This window comes from Penicillium verrucosum, assembly GCF_028828655.1.
Source record: "Penicillium verrucosum strain IBT 35672 chromosome Unknown utg000001l_segment0_segment0, whole genome shotgun sequence".
Lineage (NCBI taxonomy): Eukaryota > Fungi > Ascomycota > Eurotiomycetes > Eurotiales > Aspergillaceae > Penicillium > Penicillium verrucosum.
Window position 1 is genome coordinate 1,355,353 of NW_026643210.1, and position 21,281 is coordinate 1,376,633.

At 49.6% G+C, this 21,281-nt stretch overlaps 4 protein-coding genes across 4 annotated transcripts; 3 read left to right on the forward strand and 1 right to left on the reverse strand.

Moving 5' to 3' along the window:
- Positions 1–5,011: 5,011 nt before the first annotated feature.
- amdX (putative C2H2 transcription factor (AmdX)) lies at positions 5,012–8,542 on the forward strand (the record flags this gene model as incomplete). Its single annotated transcript, XM_057213233.1, has 5 exons — positions 5,012–5,018; positions 5,073–6,101; positions 6,160–6,223; positions 6,291–8,395; positions 8,457–8,542. The coding sequence occupies 5 exons, from the start codon at positions 5,012–5,014 to the stop codon at positions 8,540–8,542; spliced, it is 3,291 nt and encodes a 1,096-aa protein (XP_057075116.1).
- A 1,659-nt stretch (positions 8,543–10,201) lies between these two features.
- N7516_000512 (uncharacterized protein) lies at positions 10,202–12,595 on the forward strand (the record flags this gene model as incomplete). Its single annotated transcript, XM_057213234.1, has 1 exon — positions 10,202–12,595. The coding sequence occupies one exon, from the start codon at positions 10,202–10,204 to the stop codon at positions 12,593–12,595; it is 2,394 nt and encodes a 797-aa protein (XP_057075117.1).
- A 375-nt stretch (positions 12,596–12,970) lies between these two features.
- Positions 12,971–16,274, forward strand: N7516_000513 (tethering complex subunit PEP5; the record flags this gene model as incomplete). The annotated part of the gene is made up of 9 exons (XM_057213235.1): positions 12,971–12,985; positions 13,038–13,106; positions 13,164–13,457; positions 13,516–14,148; positions 14,199–14,432; positions 14,484–14,819; positions 14,872–15,378; positions 15,429–15,827; positions 15,897–16,274. 9 exons carry the CDS (start codon positions 12,971–12,973, stop codon positions 16,272–16,274), a joined length of 2,865 nt encoding a protein of 954 aa, XP_057075118.1.
- A 693-nt stretch (positions 16,275–16,967) lies between these two features.
- Positions 16,968–20,256, reverse strand: N7516_000514 (Na+/H+ antiporter Nha1; the record flags this gene model as incomplete). Its single annotated transcript, XM_057213236.1, has 2 exons — positions 16,968–18,786; positions 18,833–20,256. The coding sequence occupies 2 exons, from the start codon at positions 20,254–20,256 to the stop codon at positions 16,968–16,970; spliced, it is 3,243 nt and encodes a 1,080-aa protein (XP_057075119.1).
- Positions 20,257–21,281: the final 1,025 nt, after the last annotated feature.

The following is a 21,281-nucleotide window of genomic DNA, read 5'->3' on the forward strand; positions in this document are numbered from 1 at the left end:
GCCTATTGGGTAATTTAATAGTAACCTTGGAAAGGTACGTATATCATACATCGTACATCTGTATGTATTGAAAAGAAGCATATGACTCCAAGTACAAGGGTGTCTAGTCCACATCCTATCTTGCTATAACGTGACATATAATGTTACATTTGATGTACATCGGTGCACACCGGACTGGGTACTCCGTAAGCTCCATACTAAATAATACCTAAAACATAAATATTCTTCATGTCTGATCTTAGCGCTGGATAAACTCCAGTACTCGCCACAAATGCTTCTCATTTCCTTGAAAAAAAAAAGCACTGTTCCTGGGTAGGTCCGAACACGCTAATCCAGCTGTACAATTGGCGGCTCTCATTCTGGATGATCCGACCTTATACCCACACTAAACTTTGATCATCCACGCAGGGACTTGGGCTATCCAGTTAGATTACAAGCTTGAGCGTCTGTCCATGCGCTGGGAAATTCTTTTCCGACTATTACTACTGCATAATAGCTGTTGCGATCTGCATCCGATGTAGTATTGATACCTCGTACGATATCACGCTAGCACGGAGCACAATATACAAACTCGTCTTTGATAGCTGTAAGGTATTATTTGTTATCGCTAATATAGACAATAGTCATAATGATAATGTCTGGAATAATAGTCCCATATCTATGTTATCTAGGTACACGGCCGAGAACTGCACGGACAAGAATATGTAATTGTCGCTTGTATTATTCTCTATGGGAGCTTGCGGGAGCTCCACTAGTCTCCGTATCCGCTATCCACTATCCACTCTCTTGCTATGGATTGTTATTGCATGGATTGCGATTGCATGTTTCAAATTAATATGTGGTTGGCCAGTTGATCGTGTACGACAATGTTTTTGGTCTTGACCGGCATGATTTTTGGTCAATTGCCGTTATTCACGCCTTGGGTCCTCTCTCGATGCCACCGGCGCTGATCATCCGTGATTTGGTGCTGTCACCCCACGTCTTTTGTCTTTTGCCGCTTGGTCTGGAATGACAATGGGGAGCAGTTGTAGTTGGATTAGTGCCTCTTTATTATGTATTTTTTGATTATTAACGAACGAAGATGCACATGAAATCATGAAAAGTTACAAATATGGTAGGTCCGGCTTGCTATACATAGATATATGTTGTAGACTATGAAGGTCTAAGCGAGTGCAAGTGATGACACCTTATCTCAGTGCAATATAGTGTATTCTTCACAGATAATCAACGGACACACTCGGGTAGTGATACCCGGTAAAAACAAAAACAAAAAGGCACGGCGAAAAGTCCGATCAGGGGGGTATAAACTCCGCCATCCCGCGTTGATGACAGCACTGACCACTATCCCCCCCGTGACACGCAGGGCTAGGATGTGGGCGCTTCGGAGAATTTATGGGGTTATTTTTAATAGACATTGCCTGAGACGGTGTTTCATCTGTAATTTATTGTCTTGAATATTACTACGTAAGCCATCACAGGTTGGAAAAGGCGTACATATACACCTATCTTGATACTTAACACGCGTCGCACATATCGTATAGAGATCATCCGCGAAGCGCGGTTACGCAATAACGTTTGATGGACTCGGCGCTCGATGTATGGTTAGCGCTCATCCAGGGGTGTCCCTGTTGGTTGGTATACAATGTACTGTCTAGTGGAGTGCCTAAGTGTACAGTATCATTGCATGATTGGGGTCAGTGGCGTCTGCCCCTGAAGTGCTGGTGCCCAAGCTCGTGACAAAGCCATGACTTCTTCAATGTGTTGGACCTGCATCAGGAGATTGGTCGGAGCTGGTGGATATCAGGGTAAGGCTGTTTCCTAGGCTTGAAATTTGTCTATTTAGACTAGATGGTATTTATGAACGGCCTTGGATTGCGTAACATCGTATTGGCTGTGTTCAACACCGGTGAACTGTGTTTGGGGTTGAGTGTTGTACGATGCATCAAATTCCTAGGTGAGACATGTCTTTGCTAGAATCAAATCGCCCTTGGTTAATTTTTCAGGCTTTTGGAGCATACTCAATGGGTATACTCGGTGACTGTCGGAAATGTCGGATGTGTTGCTAATGGGGGGGGTTTAACGGCAATTATATTGATATGACCAAAATACATTTTTATCTGAGCGTGCATGGACGCATGCAGATTATTAGAAACTGGTCGGATGTCTGAGGTACACCAATGCTCTCAAGGGGAAACTCAAACCCTTGAGTTGCAGCTTATTTCCCTGTCCATCTAAGGGATTGGCCAGTGCCATCCTAACAGCCGGATCAACCCCAGCATCAACACAGCTTAGAGTTAGCTCACTGCGTCAAAGCTGGGGAGAGTGGCTTGCAACACTGTTGTTCCATTTGTCGCTCGACCACCCTTGACTCATCTCGGGTCACCTGTAGCTTTCTTAGACTCGCTCTAGTGTGCTAGTTTGACTAGTGCATTGTCAAGTCCGGGGGATTCTGCAAAGGAGATGTCCGTGTGACCGACCTATGAGTCTACATTCTACTCCAGTACTCCAGACACCGCGAGGTTCAGAAGAAAAAAAAGAGACCTTAGGGAAAGTTGACAAAGGAGCATTTATTACCGTGTGACCACTTTCCTCTTTGTCTGCATTCAAGTCAACGGAGTATTGGAAGGATCTAAAGGCTGTGTCAGCACCGAAATACTGGATCACCACCTTGGCATAAACCCCAGATCACCGATCCGATGGTCGGCTGTATGCCCAATGGGCGAGAGTATAGAGTATCCATCCTTCGTTCCGTGCGACCCAAACTCAAAACGGCGTGGCGCAACGTGTGCAGTGAGTCCCGAGGTCCATACAATGACGGGATGGGGATTCTAGAAAACGCTCGAGGGGCAGATTCCGGGGAAAGCAAATTAATCTGGGGGAGCCAAGAACCGAGAAAGAAAAAAAAAAAAAAAAAGGGACATCCCCCTATATTTCAAATTACATCACCTCGCCACTTTAGACCATGTGCAATAAGGAACCGGAGGATATCCTTTAGCGGCACGTCCAATTGTAGAATAGTATGTTCGATTTCGTATGTTCTGAGGTTGGGAAATCCCCCACACGAACCCTTTTTTTTGACTCTCTCCCCCACAAAAATGGCGCATGGCCTATTCTTTTGCGGATCGTTCCGCTTAATCAGTCCCGGACCCTCCGCCCCCGGGATTTTTGGAATTTGGTTTTCCTACATTAATGGGAGCCTTGAAAATGTGTTAGAATAAAAATAAAAATAAAAATAAATAAAAAGATAAAACATGTCATGAGGTCCTATATCGTATATTACCAATATTATAAACCTGTATGGAGTGTGTTATTATCTGTAACTCTCGGGCCCACTCCGATACTTCCAGGGCTTAGAGAATATGAAATACGGAGTACGGAGTACGGAGCACTAGTAAATCATTTATTAAACCGATACATGTATCCACCTGAGCAACAATTTGGTTAGTTCAGCCGTGTATTCTTTACATACGAGTACCGAGTGCCTCAATATACACCATACCAGTTCAATCATAAGTTTCTTCCCTTTAATTAATGTAACCCCAAATCCCTGAATTCTTTTCTGAAATAAAATAAAAGCATTCTTCAATTGCATTCCACAATAGTATTATACTGGTTCATGGAGGTTTTCAACGGATAAAATACCTAAAATGACACAATACTAGTGAAATCTGGCGTTACGTGGCTAATCCTAAAAGGGCAACTACGTGGAGACCAATGAGTCTCGTTGATAACCAGAGCCAGAGCTAGGAACTGGTGGGCGTCCAGTAGAACGTGCGTGTCTATAAGATTTAGTCTATGCCGCATTCGGTATCACCCTAGTTAATCGTGGGGGCATCATTGGCAGACACGGTCAGCCCGTGTGTCTGGGATCCACCATTTGCGCTCTGTATCGGTACCGTCTGCTGGCTTGTCTGTCGCTCGCCTGCTGTCTGATTGTCTGGGCCTGATATCGCCCTGGTTGGTAGTTGCCTCCTATGTACCTTCGGTGTACCTTTGTCCTCGGACCCTCTTATCCTGGGTACCTCCATAGTACTTTCCACCTACTTTCCCGGTTCCTCTCTACCCGTCACTACTGCCACTACCCAACAGATGTAAGTACCCTGACCCAGGTACCTCGCTCTGCTGTAGAACGACTCAATACTCCAACCTTCGGAGGCAATTTCGAACTTCCCAACTACTTCACCTCTCCTATCATCTTCTTCCTTTCACCAACTTCGCTTCCCCAGTCTGGTTGTGGTTTCTCTTGCTTATCGACAATTGCCTATCTGTACTCCATCGGTTATCTCCGGCTTATCCTACTCCTCCCAACTTGCGAGATCAATTCCCTCAATGGATGCCCGAGTTTAAAGCATATAAAGTCACTTGATCTAGCTCTGCTAGTCTGATGTGAGTGATCTGATCATGCTATGTCCAAGCATAATCCATGTTAGTCCGGTTCGCTGATGTCTCCGACCCTCACAACAGACGTCAACGCTAGGCCCCCCATACCCCCATACCGGTCCCAGCATACCAGTCTCAGGTCCCTATATCCTGCGCTTAATCGAAACCCATTCAACCCGTCTTTCCAGACACACGGCGAATCCTTCGATAGGCCAACTATAGATTCATTTCTCTTATTGGTGGGTCCCGTTCATCTATCTTACGGCAAGGTTCCTGATAGACTGCCTCAGTACCTTGGGTCGTGATAGCACCCTCTACGCATCATATGAGACACATGCTGACTTGATGTCATTTGGATGGAACAGTCGTTGATACGGCACATTGTACAGATTTGAAAGTTCAAATATTGTGCAGACGCGATCTTCGGTCAATCATAAGATTGACGCAACCTCTCTTCCTCAGCAATTTCCCGCACGTCGCAAACTCCCTCCCACCTCGACCAGTAGTCAACACTCTGGTCTGTGAGGAGTTTCTGAAGACTAGAATGCTATTGGATGGTATGGTCGGACAAGATCGGGACCATAGCCCAAAAGTGGTGGACCTCACCAGTATCCACGAAATTCCGGGAAATATGCCTGGTGAGTTTGGATGAGACAATTCCCTGTGTGCAATTCTTACCCATATATCTGTAGCTCCAAAGGACTCGAAGAAGCAGACCGACCTAAACGGTCAAACGGGTGCCAATGGCAACATTCCGCCCCCTAAAACAGACAAGCCTCGGCCCCACGTCTGCACCACCTGCGGTCGCTCGTTTGCGCGATTGGAGCACCTCAAGCGCCATGAGCGCTCACACACAAAGGAAAAGCCATTTGAGTGTCCGGACTGCGCCCGGTGCTTTGCTCGGCGCGATCTGCTTCTGCGACACCAGCAGAAGCTACACATGACCACCACGCCGTCTTCTCGACCGAGAAACGGTCGCCGTGAAAGTACCGGCGCCGCACCCGGTGCTAACCGGGTTCGCAAGAACTCCATTGCCAATAGTTCAGCTTCTTCGATGCGCCCGAGGGCCAATACAATAGGCCATGTTGATGGAGCGGCCTTGGGTATCCCTGGTGCGGGTAATCCGTCATCTGCGCCCACTCAATCGAGTCACGCATACCACCCTAGCCTTAGTTCTTCAGTTGGCTCAAGCATGGATTATAGAGGATTTGGCTCTGGACACCCTTCGATGAACGGCCTTTCAAAGATCGAAACTTCCGGACTTCCTATGGATATGTCCGGAGGACTTCGGACTGCTCCCGTGTATGGGAGCTTTGATACGGGCATCGATGGCATGCTGATGGGTCATGGTAGCACCATCAACCCGGCGCAATTACACTTCGCAGGATCCCCACAAGGCTTCAACGATTCGCCCTCGTCTCCTTTCCGTCAGTACCACAGTGGACTTCCACCTGCGGATCCGATCATGGATGAAGAGATGCACTTTGACTGGATGAACGGGTTTGACACAGGTGTGGCTATGGGAAATGGCAACGACTCGGTTATTGACGAGTCCTCGCCATCGGCAATGAGCACGGGTAGCCAGAGCGGAATCAGCGAGGCCATGCTGGAGGGCCCGAATCGCATTCCCATCTCCAACGGTTGGCACAACCCGTTCCCCGCTCACCACCCTGCCAACCAGTTCGCGATCGATTTTTCCCCGACGACGTTGAATGATTTGGGTATCCCCCGGAGACCGTGTCGCCTAAGTCTTTAATGGCCCAGAATCCGTTTTCTGAGACGTATGCCACACCTCCATCTATGACCTCGGTCGGCCAGCCCATCATGGGAGGACATTCGCAGAGTATGTTTTCCTCTCTGGCAACAAACGGAGAATCTCCTAATCCTCTCAACGTTCCTTTCCCGAATAGTGCCCTACGAAATGAACATTCACCACTCTCAACGGATACATTTACAGACTCCACACGACAGGCTCTACTAGCGAGCATGTCGACCCCCACTGGCTTCAATCATCGCAAGTATTCCCAACCCGCAGGTGGACTTCTAAATACTCGCGAGTTGTTCGCCCGCTCGACTGGCTTCAACAGCTCCAGTCAACTGCCCAGCACCTCGGACTTGCAGCGCTACATCTCGGCCTACATCACCTACTTCCATCCTCACATCCCGTTTCTCCATATCCCCACCCTCAATTTCCAAGCTCCCCAATACACGAACAATCTACGCACACCAAGCGGACACCTCAATCTTAGCTCCACCGGCGTCGCTGGAGGTGGGGGTTGTCTAATCCTCTCCATGGCGGCTATCGGTGCACTGTACGAATACGAATCTGCCGCCTCCAAGGACCTCTTCGACGCCGCGAAAAAGATGATCCAGTTGTATCTCGAAGAGCGACGAAAGGCCGATATGTCTGCTGCTCTCAGTCGTTCAAATTCCTCCCGCGATAGCTCCGTACACAACACTCCGCTTTGGCTGGTACAGGCAATGCTCTTGAACGTGATATATGGCCACACCTGTGGTGACAAGACATCCGCAGACATTGCTAGCACGCACTGTGCTGCCTTGGTCAGCCTAGCACGCGCAGCCGAATTAACACACCACCTGGACCCCAAGAACCTGCCGCAAGATCATATCACCGCTGGTGACAACGAAAATGATTCTCCCGGTGCCTCGGAAAACGGGATGTCTTCGTCATTTAACCAACCGAAAGAGCGCCGAGATTGGCTGGATTGGAAGATTGTAGAGGAGCGGAAACGTACCCTCTACGCTATCTTTGTTCTGTCCAGCTTTCTCGTCTCTGCCTACAACCACGCGCCTGCACTCACAAATTCGGAAATTCGTCTTGACCTTCCCTGTGAAGAGGATCTATGGGCGGCCGAATCACCCCAGGCGTGGAAGCAGATGGGGGGTCAAACAGCCTCGAAGAAGACTTTGTCGTTTTCCGCTGCTTTAACGTCTCTTCTGACTGCCAGCCAACGAGAGCAGAGTCAATCGGCAAACCTGTTCTACAACGACGATCTGTCTAATTCCGAAAACCGCCCTAGTACTTTCGGCTGTTTGGTACTCATCTACTCGCTTCACAACTATATATGGGAAACTCGCCAAAGGCACATGGGCCGACAATGGACAGCCCAGGAGACTGATGCTATGCAATCTCACATCGAGCCCGCTCTACGGGCATGGCAAGCCGCATGGGCTAGCAACCCAGTCCACAGCCTGGAGCGACCGAATCCGTTCGGGGCTGGACCTCTGTCTGCAGACAGCATCCCCCTTCTAGATTTGGCCTATATTCGTTTATTCGTCAACCTAGGCCGATGCAAAGAGGCATTCTGGCAACGCGATTGGAATGGCATGGCGGATGAGCTCGCACGAGGCACTGAGATATTCCAGCACCCAGATGCTGCAATGAACGACGTGGTCGATCCTTCTCTCACGGGTCACATTGACACGAGACGAGACTCCATCGCCGATCTAGGAGTATCAGATCTAGCCATCTCCAAGACACCGACGCAAGACGAGTCCATGCAGACTCTCGCCAACATGTACAAGATCGGCCAATCTAAGCGTGAAAAGCATCTGCGCAAGGCAGCGTTCTACGCAGCGGATTCCATCTCTATGTCGGATCGTCTTGGTAACACATTCGCCGAGTTTTCCTCGCGCGAACTACCAATCCAGTGCGCGTTGTGTGCTTTCGATTGTGCACAGGTGCTGGCGGAGTGGATTACCACTGTTCAAGAACGGGTGGGCCCCTACCTTGGTATCCTTGGTCGCGACGATGTCGACTTGACTCAAGTACCCGGAGTCATGCTATTAGAAGACGAGGATTGCAAGCTGGTGGATAAGATCAAGGACATCCTGGGGAGTATTGAGATGAAAATGCAGCGCCAGTTCCAAAATGGCAATTCCATTTCCACGCTGAGTGTCGTGCAACGGCTACCCAGTCTTGTGGAAGGAGGATACGGATGTAAAATATTGATTGCGACAGCCAGTATCTTGGAACGAGCTGCTGTCTGGCCAGGTTAGTTTCAGCGATCCCCGAAGCCTCCACAAACCAGAGCCACTCTAACATCCATCCACAGTGACGAAACTGATGGCCCGCTCTCTGGAAGCCCAAGCCATGCGAATGAAGGAGCGTACCGAGCACTCCGTGATGATGACCCCTTAATGACCCCCATTCCCCTACTACTTTGTTTGAATGTCCAATGTTTGGTCCATATCTATTTCCCCCATCTCCCCAACTCCTGCTTCCCATTTGCGCGCGCCCATGTATCATGAATAAACAATCCAAGGCAACCCCATCCCATCGAAGCATGTGTATTTGCACCAAACCCGCACCTGTTTCCTCTTGCCCTCTTGCAATATGCGCACCGCCTTTGATACCCTGCTCTGAGACTTCGATTATCTGTGCCATAGACAAATTGCCTGCTCATGTCATGTCATGTCATCTTTTCCCGCTTGCTAGCGTTCTTGTCTTGTTTCTATCCCCCGACTGGTGTCCTTGATGTGGCGTGATGATTGAAGTGAAGTGTGGCCTTTGTTTCGTTTCTTTTCATCTCGACTTGCTGATTTTGGTCGAGGATGAGATCGCATTATTTCTTTTTTCTTTGCCTGTGTGGTGTTTGATTATCCAGAGTTTTACTTCGTGTGAATATGATTTACCTTTTCTTAAAGTACTGTTGTTATAGTAGCCGTGCCAGGCGCCCAACAACCTTCCGGTTGTTGGTGCGCCCCAGCAGATACCCATTTTTCACCAGATACCATATTTGTAAATTATGTATCTTTTGTATGACTTTCCAATACAAAAGGTACCTAGACACCCCGTAAACATAACATGCATTTTCTTAGCACTCGAATTAGCTAAAGTAATAGAAAGTGTACGAATATATAGTATAAGTCTAACTTAGTTAATTTAATGGTAGTATAAATTCTTAACATCTAATATAAAAGAAGAAGAATACTTTTAAAATGACACTATATGAAGGTTATATAGTAGAAATAACTAGGTACTTTCTTGAATTTAGTATACTTAATATTCCTTACCAAAGTTTGGTTAAATAATATAGACTTCCTTTATATTATATATATCTTCTTATATCTTCCCTTACTAGTTCGAGTGCTGAGAAAATGCATGTTATGTTTACGGGGTGTCTAAGTACCTTTTGTATGGGTAAGTCATGCAAAAGATACATAAAATTGTAGATTGGGTATCTGGTGAAAAATGGGTATCTGCTGGGGCGCACCAACACCAGGGGACCTGGTGTTGGTCAGCTTGGCACGGCTAGTATATAGATTGCTAGGCCACCATCTATATATGCGTATGAGAACAGCTATAGCTGCCCCGTGATGTCGTGATCGAAACCGCTGTACTTGTATGTAGTAGAATTCATTGCTTTTGAGAATTTAAGCCATTTTTGGGGTAGTCTTCTAGATAGTCTTTTTTAAATATATTCTCCCATTTCTCAAGGTCTCTAGATAATGACTGGAAAAGAAGTGGAAGGGCTTAAAATGTGTAGACAATGTTCAATATATAACTTTGTAGCATTCACTGGAGGGATATAGATGATGACATAATGTTTCCCCACTGCCGTGGGTCTGGTTGCTGGGACATCAAACGCGTTAAGTGGTTTGTGGTTTTCGCGTTAGGCACTCATCTCTGGCAGATACATATCTGCCTGGTATCAATCGCATATGGTCTAACTCTCTACTGGAAATGAACACAACCTTCAAGCATCCGCCCAAAACCCCTCCATCGCAGTGTCCGACTGCCTCGGCTTCTCCACTCAACAAATAATCTCCGCTCAGCTCAGCTCGAAACTCAACCCCAATGCCCTACCCGCGGCCTGTCTCCCCAGTCTCCCTCGAAACATGCATGCCTTCACCCTCCGAGCTAGATTCGGATGACCTCCTTGCCTCGGATGAGGAGCTGGATGACGCTGCCCGAGCTGCAAAGCGCCAGCGGGTTGAGAAGTTGGCGGAGTCTTATCTGCAGGGCAAACCATTGTTGATTCTCTCTGCGTCGCTGCGGGGCCCTTTCCATGATGGATGGACCAATCCGTGGAAGAAGCACAGGACACGCGGGACCGGCGCACCAGTGAGGGTTCGCCAGACAAATGTCCCCGAGCCGGTGGTCCAGGAGACTGATTTGCGGGCTCCTAAATACCGGGAGGGTCTCTTGGTCAGCACTCGCTACCCGGAGATCCCTACGACATCTTGCAACTCCCCTAGGACCTCGGTGCAAGCTGGAGACCGTTCTTCGCCTTCGAAATCGCCACGGAGACAACCCAAGGAACCCACCCCGCGCCCGGGGTATGGCGGACAAAATGGAGCACTGCGACGGTCTCCCACCAAATCGAAGGAACTGCCGTCGTCGGCAGTAGGAGACCAATCAATAATGCCGCCTAGGACAGCGGACTGGCTGAAGAAGGATCGGAAGCTCATGAACTTCACCAAGTTCGAACCGCCGAGCTCGCCAACAATATCCGTGGCCTCTCGTCAGTCAGATAAAGCCCGTCGACCAATGTCTCGCTCTGTTCAAGTCCAGGTCCCACAGACGCCGGGATCGCCAGAAAAATACCCTCCTCTCAAACCTGTCCCAGCGAAGACAGCCCAGAGTGCTAGTGCAAACTCGAATGGGCACATGTCACCACGGTCGACTCAATCGGGGACCTCTAACTCACCCAAAGTTCCTGCCGTTCCCAAAGTATCACCATTCAAACAATATCAACTATCTCATTTGTCACAGGAAGCGTCTCTCCGAATCGTCAATTCCTCCTCCCAGCTGCCGAGGTTTGAATATCGGAGGTGGCTCCGTGAACATTCGAGTCAGCAGGAGAAGACTTCTCCTATGCAAGATGAAAGTATCTTGCAAGAAGAGACTTTTTTGCAGGAGGACAGCCCTCTGAAAGAAAAGTCCGTAATCGACCCCGCACCCGCTAGACCTAGTCCCGCTAAGGATCAAGCATTGGATCCTGTTGAGCCTGCAGCTGAGCCTGAGCCCTCTGCTCCCGAAGAAATAGCAGTTCACAGTGAGGACCCTATAAAGAAAGATGCGAGCCATAAGACTTTGTCGAAAGAAACCAGGTTCGCAGACGAGGAAGATTTCATAGAAAACAACGTTGCGGAAAATCAGGTAGCAGGGGAAGATGTACCAGGGGAAGCTGTAGCCGAGAAAGAGGCCGCAGCGGAAGTTATTGCAAACGAGCAAGATACATCGACATTTCAAAACACAGATATCTCTGGACCAACCGAGCAGAACACCTATGATCTCCCTTCCGCCCAACCAGTACCAGCACCTTTGGGAGTCTCAGATCGGGTAACGTCATTGCACTCCACGGCTTTGCCAAGAGGAGATTCAGGACATGACTCAACCTCAAGCCCCGATACCCAGCTTTCGACCCAGGCTGCCCTTTTGCATGCCCAGAAGTCTTTTCAAGACGACTTGGACAGTCCGGAATATTACAATCAACATACGCCGAACCCGGACCGAGCTGTGCATTCACCCAATGCTTCACTTCACTCAGCAAATGTCACTCCATTCTACCGTCTAGACGAGTCAATTCGACGTGATTTAGAGCGAAGTTCCAGATCCACGAACAAGGATGGAATGCAAGCAATGAGCACGCAATTCATGCTTGATGCAGCTACACCTTTCAATTTCAGCACCGAGCAAGCTGGTCAAGATCGGAGTTTTAAACCCACGAACAGAAATATGACGCAAGCAATGAATACACAGTTCATGCTCGATGCAGCTACACCCTATGCTTTCAGCACAGAGAAGAGGCAGCGTGCATCTCGGCCAGACTCAGGTTCACCTATGGCAAGAAACTCCAAGAGAAAAAGGACGGCCAATTTCGGAAGTCCCTCCCGTTCTACCGGCAGTCGATCAACATCTCTCGACAACGAATACCATACTGCGGAATCCCAATCAGGGGAAGATGAAGAAAGTCCGCAGCCAGTGACCCAACAGTTGGATCACCAACCAACTTACCAATCCGCAACAGAGGTCGCATCCTTGCCCCTCACCCTAAACGAATCGATGCCAACAACAGGCCAGGATGGACAAGGTGTCCAACAGGGAATGGAGAGTTTCAATCTCAGTCAGGCAATTGCAGATGCTGGTAGCTGGCTGCAACAAAGTTTTGATTTCATGAAGGATAGCGGCCGGATTCCTACCTCTGACACGCAACCTTCCCCTTTGAACATGGATCTATCTCAATAACGAGACTTCCTTGATGCCGTTATGACTATCATTTTCACTTCTTGTTCTTTCCATCTTTGTATCTTACCATCATACGTGATGAAAGCTTTCAGCTTGGTAGCGAAGTTATTCCAGGCTCTCATAGTCCTAGCATATATGGGTACATTTTATTTTAGCAATACATATTGGTTATGGTGATTTCATAGATTGTTACATATGTTGACCCGACAAAAAGGCTACAAATCACGAAATGAATAATCATCTGAAGCGCAAAGTAGAAAAGAACGTCGTTCTGGCAGCCGTAGATCGACATCAGGAACCAAGTGGCCCGAGCGCCAGCGGGGAGAGCTCCGAACTGCATCGTCACCTTCACATCTCAATCAATGGCGAGCCGAGATGGCGCTGACATCAGTAAGAAAGCCGAAATTTCCTCCTGATAGATTGTAGCTGACAGAAGCACCAGTGGAAAGCATTCAACTTCATCGACGTGTCGCCGGTGAAGCTACCAGAGGACAGCTCCTCAATCTTCAATGTAAGGCCTCGACTTTCCACCGCTCCAGCTCACGCTGTATCTAACAGTCACCCATAGAGTGACCTCTCGAGTATCTGTACTGGCTCCGCGAACCTCTTCGTCGGCACAACCGATGGCTTCGTCCACATCGTCTCCTCGACCTTCCGCGTCGTGCGATCGTTCAAGGCCCACGATACCGGCTCCATTACGCACATGCGACAGATAAATGATACCGCTCTACTAGTAACCGTCGCAGAGGATCTCTCCAATGAACCCGTCCTGAAGGTCTGGGCGCTAGATACGGAGAGGAAAGATGGTGGCCCGCGGTGTCTGTCAACAGTCTCCGTGCAAAATGCCAGGAGACAGTTCCCAGTGCGTTTGAATCGGAAGCAAGAATAGGCGAGGCCAATACTTACTTACGGTGATATAGATATCGGCTTTCGCAGCGGTCGACGACCTCTCGCAGGTAGCAGTGGGTTTCGCGAATGGATCCGTGACGATCATCCGGGGCGACCTGATCCACGACCGAGGCGCGCGACAACGGATCGTATTCGAGTCCGAGGAACCAATTACCGGACTCGAAATACAAACTGGCGCAATCACAACCCTCTACATTTCAACAACGAGCCGCATTTTGACCTTGGTCATCGCCGGCCGAGGACAGGGCCAGCCTGCGCGCGTTTTGGAAGATACGGGCTGCGGCTTGGGCTGCATGACTCTGGATACAGAGGGTGGGGATATTCTCATTGCCCGGGAGGAGGCGATCTTTACGTACAGTCCGCGGGGTCGTGGTGCGAGCTATGCGTTCGAGGGCCCGAAGACGTCTATTGATGCTTTTCGTGACTATGTGGCTCTCGTCTGTCCACCCAAGGCTGGGACTAGCAAGTCGGATCCGCTAAGGAAGTACACTGCTAGTCCGGCTGAGGATATCTTTGGCACGACCACGTTCACTTTGCTTGATACTGATCTTAAGTTCATTGCGCATAGCGAAGCGCTGGTGTCACCTATGAAACGGATTTTCATGGAATGGGGTGACTTGTTTCTTCTTACGACAGATGGCAAGGTATGTGGATGCTATATTTTTGTGGTGGTCTTTCTTTTAACCCGCTGTAGGTCTTCCGTTATCGGGAAAAAGCCCTCCAGCAAAAACTGGAAATTTTATATGAGCGCAATCTCTACATCCTCGCTATTAATCTTGCGCAAAAGATTGGGATTGATCCGCTACAACAGAATGCCATCTACCGCAAGTATGGCGACTTTTTGTACCAGCGGGGCGATTATGATACTGCTATGCAGCAGTATCTCCGGGCCATTGATAATACCGAACCTTCTCAGGTCATTCGCAAGGTCAGCAAGGATCGGGATTTGGCATTGTTTTCTTACTAACTGTTACTGCAGTACCTGGACACCCAACGTATTCACAACTTGATTGAGTATCTTGAAGAGCTACACGACCATGGCCGTGCCACAGTTGATCACACAACACTTCTTTTAAACTGCTACGCAAAGCTCAAAGACACAAGCAAGCTAGACTCGTTTATCAAAGCTCCTGGCGAGCTGAAATTTGATCTTGAAACTGCCATTGCAATGTGCCGTCAAGGTGGATACTATGAGCAAGCAGCCTATCTTGCAACAAAGCATGGAGAGAATGACATGGTCGTCGATATCCTGATCGAAGAGTCTAAGAAGTACGCCGAGGCAGTGGAATACATCTGGCGGTTGGATCCTGAAGTGGTATGTCTCAACTACGCAGCATCATTGCGGGAAACAAACTAATCCGTGCTAGGCCTATCACAATTTGATGAAATACGCTCGAGTATTGTTGACGCATTGCCCTGAGCGGACATCAGAGCTGTTCAAGGTTTACTATTCTGGTCAGTACCGACCACGCACGGAGGTAGAACAGCCAGAAGAGCCCCAAGAGCAGACTACCAGCACGGTACAAAGTCTTGCTGCACTTCTGCCTTTGCGGTATATGAATGTTGGCACCGCCACACAAACTCCGGCTGAAATTCCCGAGCCAGCGACAAATGAAGACAAGGTTGAGGATGCTCCGCCGGATTATGACATTCCCAAGCCGCGAACAGCCTTCTCTGCGTTTGTGGATCACCCCAAAGAGTTCATTGATTTCCTGGAGACTTTGGTGCAGCAGCCGGACTTGAAGCAGGACGCCAAAGTTGATATTTTCACGACACTGTTTGAGATGTACCTGGACACGGCAAAGGGGAAGAAAGATGCAGGTGAAAGACAAGAATGGGAAACAAAAGCCAAGAAACTAATCGAAGGGAAAGACGTGAGTTATTCCGTTACCCATTTATCGCCTCTTATATCTAACCCACCTAGATCCCGATCTCCACATCCAACGTGCTTCTCCTCTCCGACCTGTCAAATTTCAGGGAAGGATCCACCCTCGTCCGCGAGCAAGAAGGTCTTCGCCTTGATATTTTCCGTTCATTCACTTCAGCAAAAGATACACAAGGCGCCATCAAAGCGCTACGCCGGTATGGGCCCGACGAGCCCCAGCTTTACGTCGACGCATTGACATATTTCGCCTCGAGCCCGAAAATTCTCGAAGAAGCCGGCGACGAGCTAGACACAGTCCTACAGCGCATTAACCAAGACGGCCTCCTCTCCCCATTGCAGGTGATCCAAGCGCTCAGCAACAATGCGGTAGTAACAATGGGCCGCGTGAAGAAGTACCTCAGCGACAACATCGACCGCGAACGCAAAGAAATCACCACGGTAAGCCCCCTCAACATCCACCCATTCCTATTTGGTGAATATCAAAACTAACCCAACTTCCATCCCCAGAACCGCCGCCTCATCACAAGCTACAAATCCGAAACCGAAACCAAACAACAAGAACTAGACCACCTAACCACCCAACCGGTAGTCTTCCAATCCCGCCGCTGCCAATCCTGCGGCGGAACCCTCGACCTGCCCACAGTCCACTTCCTCTGCAGACACTCCTTCCACGAGCGCTGTCTGAACAAACTTGACGACGACGCGCACTGTCCCGTCTGCGCCCCGACAAATGCGACTCTGCGCGCTATTCGGCAACGACAGGTTGATTCTGCGGATCAGCATGATTTGTTCAAGGGGGAGTTGTCTCGCTCGCGGGATCGATTTGGGGTTGTTAGTGAGTTCTTCGGAAGGGGTATTATGAGGCCGCAGAATACTATGGAGTAAGATGGGTTGAATGGGATTGCACTTAGTTTACATATGCATTTTTTGTTTAATTCTTTTTCTTGGGCTTGTTTTATATGGAGCTGGTTTTCATTCGTTTGATACCTCGATCTTTGTCAATTAGATCAAGTTGTTTCTCTTATTGGTAAAGATGGTAGATATTACTAGTACGGTTGGAAGCAGTTCTTTAACTACAGGTATCTAGTTATCTATAGTTGCTCCCAACGTTGTTTACTCCCGGCTGTGGATGTTTGCGATATGATGACAATTTGAAAAGACAAGCACTATCTATGTCCATATAAAGAATACATCGTATAGGTAAACTCGCTTCGCTCTAGCAAATAAAAGCAGCAAGCCAAGAACAAAAGAGGAATCATGTAAACTCGACAAAAATGAGCAAGTCGATCGCGGTGATCGAGCAAGGTCGTTACATGCAAGAGCTGTTAATATGCACAGCGAATGAGATAAGAAAATACATGAATATAGTCGAAGCAAAAAGGTCGAAGGAATATAACCTGGGTAAATACATTTCCAGTATCGACTCAAGACTTCGGAGGAATGCAATGGTTTCCTTCTCCTCTGTATTGCTGAGGACGACTATGAGAGACGGGGAACGGGATAAACAACCCGAGGCAAGACCTTTCTATCCAATTAACTCCTTTGAGATAGCGAGACGGGTTTATTGAACAAACTCGCTTAAGGCTCACGTCCCTTCTCGCCTCCCCATGAAACACGTGGGATTTGTCGAGAGGTAGACTGCGAACCGGAGCCGGAGCCGGATCCAGATCCAGATCCAGATGGAGAAGACTGGTCAGACGGCTTGTGTGTTTCGGAGTTCTGGTTCTTGCTAGTAGTCTGGCTCGAGTTACCGTTCTCATTATCCTCAACGTCCGAGTCTTCCTCCATAATGGCATTGTCATCCGACTCCGAGCCATCCTCGTTCTCGGAGTCGTCACCCTCAACGCCCAGGGCAGCCAGACGGCGGCGACGCTCGGCTGGGGTCTCGCCTGTGTCGTCATCAACCTGGCGTGGGGGCGCGGTCAAACCAGCGGCTTGACGGAGACGCGAAGGTGGGATACGCTCTGTACCATCGTCGTCGGAATCGCGGCGCGGCCGGTCCCGTATACGGGGTGGTGCGGGGCTGAGGTTGTTGCGGCGTTCTTGGGCGGCGGAAGTACCGCCACGTGAGAACTTCGCCAATGAGGCAGCCACGTTAGGGGCACCATGATGGTCGCCAGACTCATCGTCAGTAACGTCGCTATCGGTGATGGACTCGGAATCCAGAGCTTCAGCGTCTTCTTCGGGGATGGTGTCGGCGCCGGTGGTAGCGGCGACGGCGGCAGCAGAAAGGCGGCGCTCTTGCTTTTGTTCGGCCTTTATTTCTTCCTTGGCTTCGTATCGGGCCGTTTCCTGAACCGGTGCTGGTGCGTCGGTTTGTTGCACCAGATCCCGACGGGCTTTGGCGTCAAGACCCTTCATCTGCTCGAAGAATTCCTGTTTGTTCATACGTCGACCCTTGTGGCCAATGCCTTGGGAGTCGATTTGGGGGTCCTGAGCCAACGTGAATCGAATGCCGTCGTCGGCGGTCCAGTCGTCGTCCTTCCTCTTTTCTTGGGCAGCTTGGGAGGATTCGCCTTCTTCCTCCATTCCGAACCACGTTCCCATGCGGGTCAGACCACGGCGAACAGGTACTTCACCAGGGACGGTGGGCTCCTTCGGAGCCTTCTCGCCCTTCTTGCCGCCGGGAAGGGTATATTTCTTGATAACCTCACCATCTTCATCCTCAACAATAATAGTATTGCCGAATTGGTATGCATGAGCTGAACGAGGTTTGGGCTTTGCTGAATCGGCCTTCGGGGGCTTCTCTTTCTTCTCGCCCTTCTCTGGCTGTTCTGTGCCCCGATCCTTTCCAAGTCCAGTCCAGTCGGTCCACTTCTTGAGTGTCTTTCCGTATGACGTACCAGCCTTCTCCTCAACAGAGTGTTTGAGCTCCTCTCCCTCGGTCTTTGTGTGGGGTCGACTCTCAGAGGCTGCGAATTTCCCTGATTTATCATTTTCCAGACGCTTGCGTTGAGCTTCAATGTGCGCAATCTTGGCTTCCGGGGACATATGGGAGGTGTCCTCGGTCGCGAGAACATTGCCCTCTGCATCCTCGATGATCATGTTGGAGCCCTCTTGATAAACCTCTAGCTCTGGCTCACGGCCGAAGCGATCACGCTCGGCATGAGGCGGAGAAGCTTCGCGCTCAACTTGATCGCGCTCTTCTAGTTCTTTCTTTTCTACGTCGGCCTCATCCTCATCCTCAGTGCGGCGAGGAGCGGGCATAATAGCGGACTGGCTAATTGGGCCTCCGCCGCCAGCAGCAGCACGCTTACGGCGACGTCTCCGCAAGGGCTTACGACGAGAAGACTCGAGACTTTGTGTCTCACTGTCTCCCTCCTCGTCGCGTTGCCGGCGGAGGAAGTTGCCAGGCATGCCGATAGGCGGTAAGGTACCGGGGGGGATACGCAGGAAGCTTTTCGTCCGATGAGGCATCCGCATCCTCCGTCTTGCGGAAGGACATGGAGCCCTTGGCGATTGACTGCACACGAGGAAGACGGTTCATCCATGAAGGTCCCTCCTCGTTGGCCTGTGTGTAGGATAGTGTGATAGTCAAGGTGTTGATGCGTTTACCCAAAGTGAAGACTGCAATAGACGAGCCATGCACCAGAATGGATGTAATGACCATGAAGGTAGTGATAGGCCAAATGAGCCTGACAACATAGTAATTGCTGGCTCCTGGCATCGGAAGCTCGTTTTCAGGTGATGGTTGTGTGTCGTGGTGCTCCAGCTCCGCTCGAGCGAGAATAGCAGCGAAAATAGCACCGACACCGATAGGACCGAAATGCCCTGCAAATAAAGCTTCTCGCCAGGTTTTGACGTCCGGTATTATCGGCTTGAGCATTAGCATGATAGGAATACGTCTGAATAATAGGACCAATAACGCAATCACCACCAGCCGCCAAGGAGTAAGACCGAGCTCGGGGGAGTTGTAGTCCTCCCAGGGAATGATGGATCCGAAATAGACAAAGTATGCCAAGTTGAGCAGAAGATCAATAACGTTGGAGACATGAGATTCCTCTGTCTTCTCCGTGAACCAACCATCGTTACTGAACCCAACACCACAAGCGAATCCAATCAGCAAGTCGTCCATGCCCAGTAAAGCACCCGAGCCAGCACAGAAGACAGCCAACACGAAGTAAAACACCAAGAAACTCTCACGATCGATCAATCCCTTGCGCTCAGCCAACTTGATCGCATGCCGAGCAACGTAGCCGATGGTGAAGCCGAAAATAGCACCCAAAACACATTCGTACAGAACTGTGACACAGAACCAGTGCAGCCATACCTCGCCGACTTGAGGACGATAGTGATAGATGTAGAAGGACAGATAAATGAATGGGAAAGCCATGCCGTCGTTACACCCGGACTCCGCAGACAACAAGTCACGCAAATGCTTGGGGACACGCTTGGCGAACTTTCCCTTACCAACGACAGATGACGCCAAGACAGGATCGGTAGCCGTGACACATGCAGCACACACTAAAGCCTCCAGCCAGTTCAGGGGAGGCACTAGCCACCAGATAAACAAACTGGTGATCAGCCAACCCCAGGTCATGACGGGGAGCAGCAGCAAGGTAACAGACTTCCAATGCCGTTTTATGTAGGACTTAGGCAACTCAACACCGACGGCGAAACATTGCACGACCAGGACAATTCGTGAGCACTCGAGGGTGATCTTGTCGATATTTCCCCATTCGTGCGGATTGAACAAATTGGCCGCATGGGGGCCGAAGATTATACCACAGATCGTGGCTACGGTGGCTTCACCGATGTACAGCTTCTCCTTGACGAACAAGGAGCACAGCATGAACAGGCCTGTGAAACCTCCTAGGATCATGTAAGCCAAATGCGGCTTATCGATGTCCAGATGGTCCCATGCCATGGTGAAGATGGCGGTGATTAAACACCAACTGTATTATCCCGGGAACTTTTGTATGATTCCGTCCCGTGCTTCGTACAGCGACGAGCAATTTACCGGATGAATTCCGCCCTCGAACTTCGTTGGTCCGCGTAGCTCTTCATGCCTTGGTGAATCGGCGATTGGAAAGCCAAGTTGCCGAGCCTTGTAGGGCTGAATGGGGTTTCGCGATTGAGGCGCACGTCCGACAGGTTTGGAGGTGGGCGATGGTGCAGATTCTGCGGGGCGCAGACTGTGGCCAAGATCTTGGGGATGCCACGGGGGTGCGGAGGCGAGGCTAGGCAAGAGGTTGAGGGAAAAAAGAACTCAGGCTTGGCCCCAGGGGAGTCAGGCTCAGATTCGGATTGGAAGGGGGGAAAGGGAGAAAGAGAAAAAAAATAGACAAGAGCGAAATCCGGTCAGAGTCTTGGAAGCTCTTGGCCAAGCAGAGGAAAGCGAGTGAACGAGTGCTTTGGGAGATTTGCCCAGAGCGAAGGATCCTTGGAAAGGGCGGGATTCGTCAGCCGAGACTTAAGAGACCCACGTTAAAAGCGGAATCGGTCTTGGCTAGCGGAGGAGGACGTGCGCGTATAGATTAGGATGTTGACGGAGGGGAAAAAAAAGATTATGATGATGTAGAGAGAGAAAGGGAAAAGATACATAAGAGGAAGAAGAGTATCAAATGAAGTGCATACCGCATGTGTGTCTCTTCATTTCACCCGAACAAGTTACAGGCCCTGTAATATCCCGGTTGTGTATGGTAATGATACTGTAATCTAAGATCGACCAGCCCTGTCAGGCGCCAAGGCCAAAATCTGACGGTTTATTGGGATTTCTTGGGTCAGTGGCGTCCTGGGGCTTACGATAGATGTTCTAGTGGGGAATCAGGGCACCTTCTATAATTTATGTACGAATACGGACTTTATCCAGGTACGGAATATACAGTACACATATCATAACTTTCACTACTCCGTACATAATATCTGTTTAGGTATGTTATATGTATACTG